The following is a 15,071-nucleotide window of genomic DNA, read 5'->3' on the forward strand; positions in this document are numbered from 1 at the left end:
ACCCCAGAAAGGGTGATGTCTTATAGTTCAACATAATATTATAATTATCATCATTTAGTGGCCATTTATTGAGTACTGATCATGAAAGAAATTTAACAGCTCCTCAGTGACCAAGCTAGGACTTAAACACTGCTGCATGTCTGTGCCCCTGATAGGCAGCTTGGTGCCATGCTGCTTCTCTCTAATTTTTATTTTTATTGAACACCCCTCATCTTCTGGCCTCTGGGTGATAATGCTAAAGATAGAAACTTTTCCTACTTTTTGAACTTCACTGTGTCCCCTCAGAACATGTGAGAAAGTGCTGCCAGCATCTTCTGGAAGATTAGGAGGGCAGTAAGATTCCGTAGCCACCTTCCGGCTGACATTTGAGCCCTGCTTTCAGCACGGTCAAGCCTTTCGGAGGAAGCCAGTATATGGTTTGTATCAAACTCTATATTTAGGAAGAACAACTGTGAGCTATGACAGGAATTCTCTTTAACACTTAGCCTGAAACCGAGTTTCCCTCTAGCCCCGAGCGGGGAGCAGCTCTCAGTACTGAGTGAGGCACCGAACACTTGAGCTATTTCAGCCACATGCAAAGCATCGGAATTGAGATCACAGCTCAGAGGACACCAGGCGTCCCTTCCACCTTCTGAGGAGCCTTGTATTCTTGCATCTGGCTGCTTGGGACTTTCCTTAGGCAGTAAACAAATACATAAAGCAGGTAAGCAAGAGGACCCAGCTCAGGGAGCTGGGGATTTCTGAAGAAGATTTCCTTGATACCTAACTTGAAGTGACTACTTAGAACTTTGTAGGCTTGTGACTAGTGGATGTAGCTTCTGTGTAAATTCACCGTTCAGTGGTATTGTTGCTGATCCTGTTTTATAAGGTGTGTGTGTGTGTGTGTGTGTGTGTGTGGGAGGGAGCTATTTGAAAGAATATTGAACTAAAACTAGTTTTCACTGGTGGTGCCATTACAAAAATTTCCACGGTTCAGATAGGATGACTGTGATCCTGAACATCATGTCATTTTCATTCTTATGGCCAGGGTTACAGTCAGTCAGCTGCAGAGTGATTCAGGCTGTAAGCCTAGAAATAATCAAGAGAATTTGCAGCAGAGGAAACCTGTAATGCTAGCTCTCTGATTTACCTAAATGCAAATGATTGCCGAGTTGTCGCACAGTACAAGTTTAAAATGCTTTGCCCCTCTCCCTAAGCACCGGGCTTGGCCCCAATGATAAAGTTCTATCAACGTATGGATCTATTAACATTCCAAAGGCATCTTTTTGAAAGCGCCACTTTGGTCAGGTGTTCCCGATGCCCAGCAGGGTGGAGGGCAGCACTTGTCTGTCTCTGTGGGCACCAGGTTCTGAGACATGGCAACGATGAGAGTGTCTCTTGCCTCTCGGCATATTTCAGGCAAAGTGAATAAGGAGTTAGTCAGTTCATACAGCTGAACATCTTTCTACACTCTTCTCAGGGATTATTTTTAGCTGCGGGACAGAAGATAATTCCCTGTGAGAGTGAGCTTCAGCCATTTAGTAGACCTTGAAAAAGAACAAACAAAGCCCCTTCTATCCAGATATTGATTTATTTTACTCTGAATCCCTTTTTATTAAATCAGTGATATTAATGTTGACAAATTTTTAGTAAGTGTAAGAGTCTTATTTAGAAGTCAGATATTAGGTGCTGCCCAATCAAAACATCAGCAGAGGTATATTGTATATGACTCAGCATACAGACCGTTAAAGTTCCCCCACTGACTTGCAGATCTTCCAGGAAAACCCAACTGTGCTAAGCTGGCAAGCATTTCCATTATAGTATAGGCTTTGTAAAAGTCAATATGTCTTGTCAAACTTTCCGTGTTCCCAAATTTTAGCCAGAACCAGGAGACACAGTAATAGAGTGCTTTAAAGAGTACCTCTTTGGATGAAAAGCTGGGGCCAGCTGTGAGTAGAGTTGTGTGTCTAAGGCATAGCTTTCTTTTTTGTTGGTGAGACGAGGCGTGCAGATAAAGAAGGAAGGTGCATTCTACACTGCATCCCTAACGGAGGTGAATGCAGGGCCAGGGAAACAGCCAGGGAACACTGTCTATTTTTATTCATCAGCGTGCTTTGCCCTGATTTCTCTGCAAATAATGAGGACAGCGGGAACGGCTTGCAGGACTGATTTACACAAATGTTATATAGCCTGTTTCCAAGGAATGAGAGCTGGGATCTGACCAATTTTCTAAAGATGTTTCTATTGCAGATTGACATATATGTTAAGAAGGAATTCATATGTAAATGAGATTATACAGAGGCTATATAGGAGACAAAGCCCAAGGTAGATCTATCTTTTAGCCTCAGAGGTCCACAAGAAACAAAGCAATCTGATAGTTTAGTGAAAAAAAAAAAACAAAATCAGCCTAATTAAAAAAAAATCAATGTCATATAAATAATACAATCATTCATTGCCTAATTTTTTTTACATTTCAACATGCTATTGTAATAACAAAAGAAATTTCCTACTTCTCATGTTTCAAATCAATGTACAGTAACTTTTTAAAAGTTTCAAGTGATATTGGTTAGACTGTAGCTGTACACACAGAGAAAACTATATACGGAGATGTTTAAAGTCCTGTGAGAACTATTGCTTTGCATGACTTCTAATAGCTTTTGAGGAATAGAGACATTAAATATTAAACTACTAAGCTTTTCCTTTTGAAATTGAACTATGTATCCTAGATCCAAAAATTAAAAAGCCTTCATTGAATCTTTGACACTGTAGGAAAGACAGAAATCTATATGAAACATGTCATAGAGAAAAATGCATTCCTAATTGTTCAATTTCTTGTTACTTTTTAATTTTTTAACCAAAATGAAAATGATTCTAACTAGACTCTTCCGGATAGAGGCCATATATCTATGTATTACCAAAACATTCAGGTGAAACTTTAAAAAATCTCATTGTTTTCATGTATGTGACTCCAAAGACTTATATTTGGATTCGAGATTTTAAAAATTATGTAACTGTTTGACTTCATATAATAGAACCTAAGACTTTGAAAATCTAAAAGAACATGTTTTTCAGAGTTCTCAGCTCTTTTTTCTTTACAAGTGGTGGAGGCGTCACTACATCAATTCCTTTTTTTAAAATTTTTTAAAAATGTTTTTATTATTTATTTTTGAGACAGAGAGAGAGCATGAGCGGGGGAGGGGCAGAGAGAGAGAGAGAGGGACACAGAATCTGAGGCAGGCTCCAGGCTCTGAACTGTCAGCACAGAGCCCGATGTGGGGCTCAAACTCATGGAGTGTGAGATCATGACCTGAGCCGAAGTTGGATGCTCAACCGACTGAACCACCCAGGCGCCCCACATCAATTTTTTTTTAATTTTTTTAACGTTTATTTATTTTTGAGACAGAGAGAGACAGAGCATGAACAGGGGAGGGGCAGAGAGAGAGGGAGACACAGAATCGGAAGCAGGCTCCAGGCTCTGAGCCATCAGCCCAGAGCCTGACGTGGGGCTCGAACTCACGGACCGCGAGATCGTGACCTGAGCTGAAGTCGCACGCCCAACCGACTGAGCCAGCCAGGCGCCCCACAATTCTTTTTTAAAAATGTTTACTTATGTTGAGAGGGAGAGAGAGAGCATGAGTGGAGGAGGGGCAGACAGAGAGGAGAGAGAATCCCAAGCAGGCTCCACACTGTCAGTGCAGAGCCCGACGTAGGGCTCAATCTCACCAACTGTGAGATCAGGACCTGAACTGAGATCAAGAGTCGAACACTCAACCGACTGAGCCACCGAGGCACCCCCACCAATTCTTTCTCCATACTTGAAGCTGTAGATCAGGAAAGTACAGAAAAGTCACTAGCTGTGGACAGTGGCAATAAAACAATAAATATTTGCATCAAGCTTAAGTGTTCACGTGGTAGTTTGGGGAACATTATGTCATTTTGATTCTCACCACAGCCTGTGAATCAGGTAGAATTTGAGGAAGAGGATAGGGGCCTATAAATGTTGAGTGACACAGGCCAGGTTGCACAGAACTTGTAGCAAATGCCCACGCTGCTGTCTGTGTTCATTTATTCACAGGTTAGCACATGCATTTACACCAGTCAGTAGAGGAATGTCACTCAACCCATTTTATACTTTGGGTTTAAGTAGCAGTATGTTTTTCATTCACTCAATTTTCACCTTTTTCCACTGGGCCTGTCAACATTTAATAGACCTAGCTATGACACTACTTAGACTTGTGATAACATGCCAGAGCTGGGCTGTTCTCTGTCCCCCTAGCGCTAGGAAAACCTTGGCCACTAGTCACTGTGCTCTAAGCCAGGTCTCCTGATCTGAAAGAAAGCACAAGTCCTTTGGGAAGGAAGCACTGCTACATCTTGGGTAAATGACATAGTCATGTAAGTCCTATTTGCCTTCTGAGGCTATTTCGAAAGAGAAGAGACGACACGGCCACCTGGGTGGCTCAGTCTGACTCTTAATTTCGGCATTGGTCATGATCTCGAGGTTCATGGGACTGAGCCTTCCATCGGGCTCTGCCCTGTCAGTGCGGAGTCTGCTTGGGATCCTCTCTCTCCCCCTCTCTCTTCCCCTACTCTGCTTGTGCTCTCTCCGCCCCCCCAATATAAGTAAATTAACATGAAAAAACATTAAAAAAAAAAAAGAAGACAGGTGAGGCTTATGGCTGCCTGTGTTTACAGAGCCTGGGGTCTACACACTGTGTGGGGAGAGGTGGCCCCATCCTCACAGCGTCTCCCAGGGCTGTGCACAGTGAACACAGACAATGTGCACAGTGAGCCGAGGGCATCACAGGAGTGAGAACATAGTTGAGGCCATTTCTATTTGGGTGTTCGTGGAGAGGAGGAGCTCCCAGTGGACTGACACACAGCCCCGGCAACAGCTCATTCAGATCACAAGTTCAGTTTCAGGCGGAGAGCTTCTGAGGCCCCAAACAAAGGTGTTTTTTTCCCACAACCTCTTTGCTTTGCTGCTCTTGGCAGTGGGGGCAGGAGGGCAGGGAAGGAGATGATAGCGCCTTTCAAGTTTCTCATTGCCTATCATTCGATCAGGGGCAAGGCGTCTCAGCATTTCTCCTCCTGAATGATTTATCCGGGCGCTCTAGTGTTCCCTCTCCCCGAGGCATTAGGAAGGAGAGTCTCTTAGTAACTTCGGAAACTGAGACGGAAAGAATATATGGCCAGTGAAAGGGGTGACTGCCCAGTTGAATCATGAGTTAAGTTCTAATTTATCAAGACTGAGAATCTCAATGCTGCCACCTTTAACAGTTTCTCACTTGTTTTTTTAGGGATAAGACCCCGTGAATATGTCGAAACAGCCAGTTTCCAATGTCAGAGCCATCCAGGTAAGTAGGCATATTTCTGTTTTAACATCAGCTCTGTGACGCCTAGCCTGTTTGCTTAATAACTCAGACCTTTTGTGATTGTTCACCCCTAACTTGGTAATTAACTTCAAGAAAAGCGCGACTCATAGGGCACAAATGAGACAGGATATAAGGCTGGTAAGGTACGACTGAGGAGGGAGAAGCTATTTTTGCTCAATTGTGCTCAATTGTAAGACAATCAAAGTTATAACTAAGAATCAAATGATTGCCTACAAAAAAATGCAGTGTTTATTTTTTGGACGTTTTTCAATCTATATGTTTTTGACATGCTCATGATAGCCATTAACAAAAATCAATTTCCATTTTTATATCCAATTAAATTTGCTGACCCATGTGTTTAGAATATATCCTTTCCTGTCAAGTGTTATTCCCAAGGTTTGGGTATTTATCTTGTAAAGTCTGTATGCTATTATGTCTCCTCCTGTCTTCCCAGCAAACAAATTCTTTGGTTGTTTCCACTGACTTAAGAGTCACCCCAAAAAGGGGAGGGGGAAATAGGCATTTTGGAACACAAATACAATTACGAAGGTAACTTTCAATATTGTTTTTACTCAATACTTAATTTTTTATTTTTTTGAGGTTTCTGGGTTTAACTCTCAAATGGCTCCCACACTGTGATGCTGGGCACACTGCTTTAGTATAAATTTCCATCTTTCTCTTCCATCAACATGGAGTCATCTGTGCTTTCTCTAAAGGAGCTTTTAAACTTTTTTTTTTCCTGGACTTTTCTGAATCCCACAGGACATGAGGCATAGTTCCTGAATATTTGGGGTCTGATGCACTGTCACAGCATAAACATAAGCAATTGACCATATTGTGGAAGGGTGTGCATGTGGCCAGATTGTGGGGTTAGAAATCCTAGCACACACTGGTGGTACACGAGGTGGGTGGGGGGACAAATCTTCACCTGTCATGACTAATGCACAGTCTTAAGTGGATGGGCTTCTTAAGTGGAAAGATGTATTACAACCTCTGGAAACCAGTCATAGAACAGACTACCAAGAAAGAGCCTATTGGCAAGGATCCGACTCCGCATTGCCACGTTTAGCCCTGTTGTGTCCACCTAGTGAGTGTCTGACATACCTTGAATTTATTTTGCCTCCCAGATCTGTGGGCATCCTGGAGCCTTTGAATCTTCTTTACAGGAGTTTGAATCCTTAATCCATACCAGTGTGGAATCATGGGAAAACTACTTCATCTCTCTGCCTTTGTTTCCACATCTGTAAAATGGGGATAATTGTTATTATCATGTCCTCATGTCCTAGAGCTACACATACAAGTTGCTTAAAACAGCATAGTAAGCCCTCATTAAGTGACAATTATCATAATAATTATCATTCAGGAATGCTCTATGTTAACGTGATGAGAAATAATACCATTTAACCACTGCATTTAAAGCTCCCAAAGTGCTAAACAGCACATTTAAAGCTCCCAAAGTGCTAAAAAAAATTTCCTTTTTATTTTGCAGGACAGAAAAACATAGTCTTCTCTCAGGCTGTCTTTGCTTCTCTTCCTTTTAAAGCTAAAAGTGTGTTGATTTTTCTTCCTTAGTGCTTTCTAGCTTCCCTCACATCTACACTGAAAATTCACCAGTATTTTATCTACTAATTTTGACCTTGATATATTTTTTAGGTCTGTAATATTTAAAAAGCTGCTATTGACTATTCTCAGTAGCTGTTATTTTACTGCATTTAAAAAATTCCATCCACTCTACCAACAAAAGCAATAGAGTGATTTCTTATGGATGTGATATTGCCTCTTTCAATATACTTTATGCCACTCAAAAAGACTAATTTAAGGCACCTTCAAATGAAATATTATTTCTTGTGGCTAAATAGGATCTGCACTATCTGATACTTTTCTATAATTTCTGCATTAACCTAAAGTAGGGTCTATTAAATAAAATACGAAAATGGTTACACTATGTAAAACAGTTTATAGTAACGTTATTTAGGGTACAGTCCTGTCTGGAACAAATAGAAACCCCAAATGATGAGGGAATGCTTTTATTGTTTAAATACCACTTAAAGATCTTAAATGTTCTAATCAACACATTCTAGTTGCTTCTTCTTTTTTATTTTAAATTAAAAAAAATTTTAACACTTATTTATTATTTTTGAGAGACAGAAAGAGAGTGCGAGCAGGGGAGGGGCAGAGAGAGAGAGAGAGGGAGACACAGAATGTGAAGAAGGCTCCTGGCTCTGAGCTGTCAGTGCAGAGCCTGATGTAGGGCTTGAACTCACAAACCTCAAGATCATGACCAAGCTGAAGTTGGATACTTAACCAACTGAGGCACCCAGGCACCCCTTGAAGTTGTTTTTTTTTTTTTTTTTGATTTTAGAGGGAGAGACCGTGCGAGTGGGGGAGAGAGGCAGAGAGAGAGAGAGAGAGAGAGAGAGAGAGAGAGAGAGAGAGAATCTTAAGCAGGCTCCATGCTCAGTGTGGAGCCCAATGTGGGGCTTGATCCTACAACCCTGGGATCATGACCTGAATTGAAATCAAGAGTAAGACACTCAACCGACTGAGCCACCCAGGTGCTCTGCTTCTCCTTTTTATCAGGATCTTATTTCCAATTCAACTGTCATTTCCTGGGTATACAATTTGTGACAGGCACTGTGCAAAGTGCAGGTCATGCAGAGATGAACTGATATCCGATTCCTCTCTTTGAGGAGCTCATAATCTCCAGGCCTTACTAGCTGTGTGACTTTGGGCAAGTTGTTCATCCTCTTTGTGCCTTGGTTTCCTTATCTATCAAGTGGGGAATTAATAACAGTACTGGTCTCATAGTTTGCTCAGAGAGTTAAGTGAATTAATACATGTAAATACTCAGGCCAGTATCTGGCTTATTATAATTGCTTAATCAATATTAGCCATTATCATCAATCATCATCATCATCATTATCATCATCATATCACCACCATCATCTAGTTCAACAGTTCCCAAAGTCTGTCTCTTAGAATACTAGTTTTATGGGATGCTTTTTGTTAATTAAAGGATTCCATGATAAAATGTTTGGGAAATACTACATTAAGCAAAGTTGAATAGGATCTTTGCTGCAGAATTTTTCAGAGTCCATAACTTGGTAATGGCTTCATGTATTTCCAAGAAAATGATGATGTATGCAAAGTTTTCTACATATTGGACCTTTAATTTTTTATTATATTTTTAAAATGTTTATTTATTTAGAGAAAAAGCATGAGTGGGGGAGAGGCAGAGAGAGAGGGAGAGAGAGAATCCCAAGCAGGCTCCATGCTGTCAGTGCAAAGCCTAATGTGGGGCTCAATCTCATGAACCATGAAATCATGACCTGAGCCAAAATCAAGAGTCCGATGCTCAACCAACTGAGCCACCCAGGAATCCCTAAATATACTGGACCTTTTAAATGAGTATTTTGCAGGATAGTATTTTGCAGCACAAACTTCTAAAAAATAATGTCTTAGATCTCTATTTTGTCTGAATTGAGCAATTTAAGCCACTGTCAGCTATACTTACAACAGGTGGGCATTTAGATAGTTGAACTATTGCATCTGTGTGCATCAGACATGTTATGGATTGTTATAATGAATAAAATAATGAATAGCAAGGCCCTGGTTTATAGCACACAATTCCTTAAAAGATATCTCTCCTTTTAATTTTTTTTAATGTTTATTTTTGAGAGGGGGGGAGGGTCAGAGAGCGAGGGAGACAGAGAATCTGAAGCAGGCTCTGCATTGTCAGTGCAAAGCCCAATGTGGGGCTTGAACCCATGAACCATGAAATCAGGACCTGAGCTGAAGTTGGATGTTCAACCGATGGAGCTACCCAGGTGCCCCAAGAGAAGTCTCTTTTAACTCTCCAAGTAGTGCATGGAATAGCCTTGGTTTCTTTTCAGCTGGTTCCATCTCCCCCATGCCCCAGATTAATAAGGGAGGCCAGAACTAGGCCTAACCTCTGAGGACATGGACAGTTGTCTTTTCATATCCACATTGAAAAGGTGGCTTTGAATTATAAGGGGATTCTATATAAGTCTGCATTTCTTTTCAGTTGTATTAATGCAATCACATTTATGCCAGGGACATAAAAATATCCTGCAGGAGTCAGTTGATCCTTCCTTTGCCTGGACAGGGCCTCTGTCTCCTAAGCAGCTATAAGGCTGTATCCCAGATGTTGGCAAATGTTTTCTATAAAGGGCAAACTAGTAAATACTTCAGGATTTGCACATCATTGGGTCTCTGTTCTGACTACCCAACTCTGCCATTATAGCACAAAAGCAGATATAGGCATTACATAAATGAATTGAGTGTGGCTGTGTGCCAATGCAACTTTATTTATAAAAACAGGTGGCAGGTTGGATTTGGTCCATGGGCCATAGTTTGCTGACCTTGGTTATTTACTCTCCAGGCTGCTTGTTAAACCCCATTGTTGATGGGGATGGAGTTGCAACCAAGGTAACATCAGCACACTCAGCATAGTGGGTCTGGTCCCTTCAGATGAAAGAATTTGAGATGACAGGTGGGGAAAGCTAGAGCTGGTGGGAAATCCAGTCCTATCGGTGATCTGCTCAGCAAGTCTCTCTAATGAGACCAAGTGACACTGGCCACTGGCAGCACCTGCCTGTCCTTCCCCTTCCTCCTGAACACACTCCCTTTGGAAATCACCATGGGCCTCAGCTCACCCAGAGCCAATGTTCTCTGGGTCGTCACTGGCTTTTATCTCCACCATTGATCAAAGTGAGCTGAGTTTTATGTGTCCTTTCTCATGAGATCAGAGAGCTTCATGGTTGAATGGAAAAGAGACCTGTGCCCTACTTGTAGCTCTGCTCTGTGACTTCACCCCCCCCCCCCCCCGGTCCTCATGATATGCAAAAGGAGGATGTTGCATTATATGGACTCCCAGCCTCTGTGCAGCTTCTAATAGTCTATGAACTTCCTGAGAATAACTTCTAAGGTTTCTTATTAGGATGATAATAATAGTCACAGTTTATTAAGGGTTTACTATATACTTGGCATAGTACAGTGAGATCCCCATGGATTATCATGGAAGGTTTAGAGAAGTGAAAGAACTCACACAGGATCACGCAGCTTGTAAGTAGGAGAGTCAGGACCTGAACTCAAGTCATGTGATCCCAAAGCCCATGTGTGGAAGCTCTCTGCAACATGCTCTTGTCTCATTACTTACCACCCCAACCCTGGCACAGAGAGTGAGAATGGAGGGGTGGGTGGGACCATCTAAAGGGTAATCATAAGTACCAAGGCTACCTCAGGGGACAATTGCCATTTTATGGATGCCAGGTCCTGCCTTTTAAAGAGCTCAAGTGACATTCAGAAATAGTGTCAGCATTTTAGGGAAGAAGCTAATAGCATACCCTGATTAAAGTCATCTTAAACATTAGTTGGCTAAGAGTGAAAAGTACAAAGTGACTCGGTGACACACATGGTCTCAAAGTAAAAACAGTCATGGCCACTGCATTACCACCTCTCTGCTTAATTGACTTAACTAAGCTGCTTGTGAAACAAAACCTAACTCTTTTATTATATATTTTAAAGGAATGATTATATGAATGCTGCATCATTAGTGAGTGTGTGGCTTCTTATGGGAACTTGTCTGTTGCTACCCAACCCATGTGTAGAACAGAATATCATGATGCCCCAAGCTTTAATATTTTTTTACCTTCACCACTGGTTATCATTGATCTTTCACTCCTCATTTCCCAGGGAATAAAGGCTTCATGGAAGAAAAAAACAACCCAACAAAAGTCTTTACAGACAGGTGTCAGGGACTCTGTTTCCTGACTAGGATTTCTAGTTTAAAAAGTATTACGGTATTTCTAAATACTAAATACTAAAAAGTATTTCTAGTATTAAAAAGTATGTGTCCTTGGCACAAGGGAGTAAACTATAACCACCCATATTTTGTCCATTAATCAAATACAGTGGTTAAAGATACAAATAATATAATGATACATATCTTCCTTTAATATTTTATTTAAATTTAAAAGTAAAAATGAACCTTCATTTGCCACTTGTTCTAATGTATAATCAAGGCCTTTTCTTTGATCATGGATCTACTATTTCTTTCTTTTTTTTTTTTTGCTTTTATTTTTTAGATTTTATTATTTTTTTAATTTTATTTTTTAAAATTTATATCCAAATTAGCTAGCATATAGTGCAACATTGATTTCAGGAGTAGATTCCTTAATGCCCCTTACCCATTTAGCCCATCACCCCTCCCATACCCCCTCCAGTAACCCTGTTTGTTCTCCATATTTATGAGTCTCTTCTGTTTTGTCCCCCCTCCCTGTTTTTATATTATTTTTGTTTTCCTTCCCTTATGTTCATCTGTTTTGTCTCTTAAAGTCCTCATATGAGTGAAGTCATATGATTTTTGTCTTTCTCGGACTGACTCATTTCATTTAGCATAATACCCTCCAGTTCCATCCACATAGTTGCAAATGGCAAGATTTCATTCTTTTTGATTCTATGAACATGCTAGAAATCTCAAAATGTCATATCCTGCTCCATTCAGAGAGGCCCAGGACACTAAGAATAGGAAAGTGCAGAAAGAAATACTGAAAAATGCAGCCCTGTGGGGTTTCCTCTGCCTGTGCCCTGGGAGGATGACGTGGTGGGGTGGCTATAGATTCTGGCAGGAGTGGCTAGAGACCTTTGAAAACTAAAGATAGAATCAGTAGTGGTCATCTGAAACAAATATGCAGTGAGAGGAAACTCCAAAAGCTTCAGCACTAAAAGGAGAAACAGAGTGGGGACCAACAGAGAGGGGTAGATAGCAGAACAATGGCTATGGAAAGCAAAGTGGATAGGGATTGTCAATACCCAGTGTCAGGCAGCTATCAAAATCCAACCCTCTGAGGAAAGAAGATGTCACTCCATTGTAAGTCACATATGAGTGGCTGTGGAGGGAATACTGTTTCCAGAATCCTCAGGCTCAAAACCTGGAGCCAAGCAGGAAAACAGTACAAATAATTAAGGGAGTAGTGGAATTAACTTACAGGGAATTCTTTCTACTTTTCTTCACCTGGTGAGATCAAGTGTAGTATTCATTTCACATCAGATAGGTCTATTATCAGGGAACTGTATCCTGTTCTGGCAAGAGATGATCTAGTAGATTTTTTTCCATTCCAAACTTCAAGGATGTAACAAATTATGCATAGTTTGGGAAAGCGATGCGCTAGGCTTGCTGTATCGGGGGGCATATTTAAAAATGTGTAGGATGAACAAACGTTAATGAGGGAAAAGAAATGCAAGAGAATGTGTTACAAAAGGAAAAACAAAAGCCTGCTTCCTTTGCATTTATACAGAATCTGTATAGAGAAGGAAGTCCAACCCTTATAGAATAAACAAAGTCTAGTAACATCAATGATATGGAGTCAACTCAACATACAGAAAGTCTAACATCAATGACTTGGACAAACTCCATTTGCTTTCACAAAAATGTACCTCATATTAGAAATCCATTTTGAATAGCAAATACCATACCCAACTTGCAGATGGAAAAATTAATCCTTGAGAAAGTATTTTATTTGTGTTGAAACAGAATGAGTCGGTGAAAAACAAGAATATCACACAATTCTCTGGCTGATGAAATGAAAAAGAGAGCTAAGGTCTACATATTTCTATCAAATTCAAGTTACAAGGAATTTTTCTTATGGCTATAATTCAGTGTATAATTTGTCACTCAAATATCACCACCCTACAATTACATTAATGAAACATCTCTAATCATTTACAAAGCACTCTTCTGACACTCCCTTCAGGTGTATGTTCATGACTGGATAATTGACGCATTCTTGGGCTGCTTTGGATGCTGTCTATATCTGCTGTCAAAAAACCCATTTAGGTTCCTGGTTTTTTGAGTGATGCCTTAAAGATTAAAAAGCATCAAGTCAGCAAGTTAATGGCTCATTTTTCAATGTGGCCTTTCTTTGACACCTATTTTTGAATTATCCATTTTGCACGCCCGTTTTCCATGGCCATTTTCAAAGTGGAAGCCTGCAATTTTTGTACCAGTTTAGAGAATTTTAGAGTGGTTAGAGCTCATTCTGGCCAAGTAAAAAGAACTCTTCAGCAGGGCTTGAGAGAGTGAAACTGTCTGTCCCTAAGGTGAGGTGGCTCTGACTTTTCCTCAGACTGTTTGTGTGACCTTGAGCAAATCCTCTAACGTCTTTGAGGCTCAGTTTCTTCATCAGTGAAACAAAGGTGATAGTCTGAACCTCAGAAGTTTGTTGTGAGGATGTAGGACCTAGGCTGAATCGGGGCTTGGGGGTGGCTAAAATAGCGTGTAGTGAACGGTGCATGCGGGGAGGGGTTACTGTCCCCAACATCACACCAGGTTAAGGTGAAGGCCAGTCTCAGGCCCAACTCTGCCACATGTATGGGCATTTGTTAAACACACATTCATTAGCAAGCAGGCATGAAACCATCCAGGCAGGCTGTCTGTGAGCTCCACGAAGCCTTAGCTCTTTTCGCTTTACGTACTCCAAGTGACTGTCACCTCACATAAAAGACTCATGTTGGAAATCCTCATTATTGATGGCTTGAGACAAGCCATTTAGGGATCACTCGTTGAGCTCTGTCTCTAAAGATGCAATCTACAGGCTATCAGTTTCTTACATTCTGTTCAGCAGGGTGGGGACTGTCTCTAAAATATTTTAACCAATCTACATACCCTAACCTCTAATTTCATCAGTAAGAGCCATTTGTAAAGCTCATGCCACTTATTTCTGACATTTCTTCAAACATCAAAACCTCAGGTGTTGGTGGACATATGACTAACAGAAAGACTTGGGGTAGCAATCATGGGAATGTGGTCTTAGTGATATTTTACCATCCAACCACCACCCTATGAGGATGAACTCTCAGAGCAATAGAACTCTCTAGAGCTGTAGTTTAAACCAAACTGAACATATAAAATATCACATGGTCTATGCTAGTTTAAAGTAAATGACAGACGACTTAACAATGGGAAGAGCAAACGTTTGAAATACATGTCAGTACTCATCCACTTAGGGATGATCTCTTTCAAGGGTTGTCAGATTGGGCCCAACACGTTTGAAAGAACCTGTCATGGCCCAGAGTTTGGGGGAATCAGATCGGGTTCTGGACTCCCTACTACCTTAGCCAGAGCAGCTCTACATCCACCTAGTTTGCATTTTAGATGTTCTCACAATACTTTACTTGAAGGAAGGGTTCCATAGCTGAAAGGTTTGAAAACCACTGATGAAGCCTAATGTTCATATTACGAATGGGAAAGATGAGACCCAGAACAGTTGTCACTTTTTCAAGTACAGAGAATCTGTAACAACTCCTTGCAGTGGGCTCTTTTCACTAGCATAAGCCACCTGTTTACCGTGGAGAGGCTACATGCGTTGCTAAAATTAAACTCTAAGCAGGAAAAGGTGGTTTCCCATAGCATGTGCTTTACCAAATACATTACCCTGGATGACCTTTATGTGTTCCTTTAGTGAAAACTACAACCTACTGTAGAGTATACACACTTCATTAAATAGGTTAGTTCAGCAATCAAGTCTTTCAGAAACTATGTTAACTTCAACTCACTATTAGGAAGACACCCTCTGTAGATACTCAATAAATGGGTGAGGGTAGTGATGATATAATAAAACTTTTAACCGGTTAACCTTCTCCCCAAAAGTCCCTATATTGACTTTTCCCTTTTTTCATTCAAACTGTAGAAACGGA

General features: G+C 40.8%; 1 protein-coding gene across 2 annotated transcripts in view; it reads left to right on the forward strand.

The window, feature by feature from the left end:
* Nucleotides 1-488: 488 nt before the first annotated feature.
* The window catches only part of SMPX (small muscle protein X-linked), a 54,257-nt gene continuing 39,674 nt past the window's right edge, over nt 489-15,071 (forward strand). The window contains exons 1-2 of one of the 2 annotated variants that reach the window (XM_081792447.1): nt 489-703; nt 5,280-5,336. In XM_081792447.1, coding sequence (XP_081648573.1) covers nt 5,298-5,336 — 39 coding nt within the window. In that variant the 5' untranslated portion in view covers nt 489-703; nt 5,280-5,297. Of the gene's footprint in view, nt 704-4,907; nt 4,932-5,279; nt 5,337-15,071 lie in introns of those variants that run through there. The other variant, XM_081792448.1, reaches the window with a different exon arrangement.

Source organism: Panthera onca, chromosome X (assembly GCF_046562875.1).
Source record: "Panthera onca isolate mPanOnc1 chromosome X, mPanOnc1 haplotype 2, whole genome shotgun sequence".
Taxonomy (NCBI): domain Eukaryota; kingdom Metazoa; phylum Chordata; class Mammalia; order Carnivora; family Felidae; genus Panthera; species Panthera onca.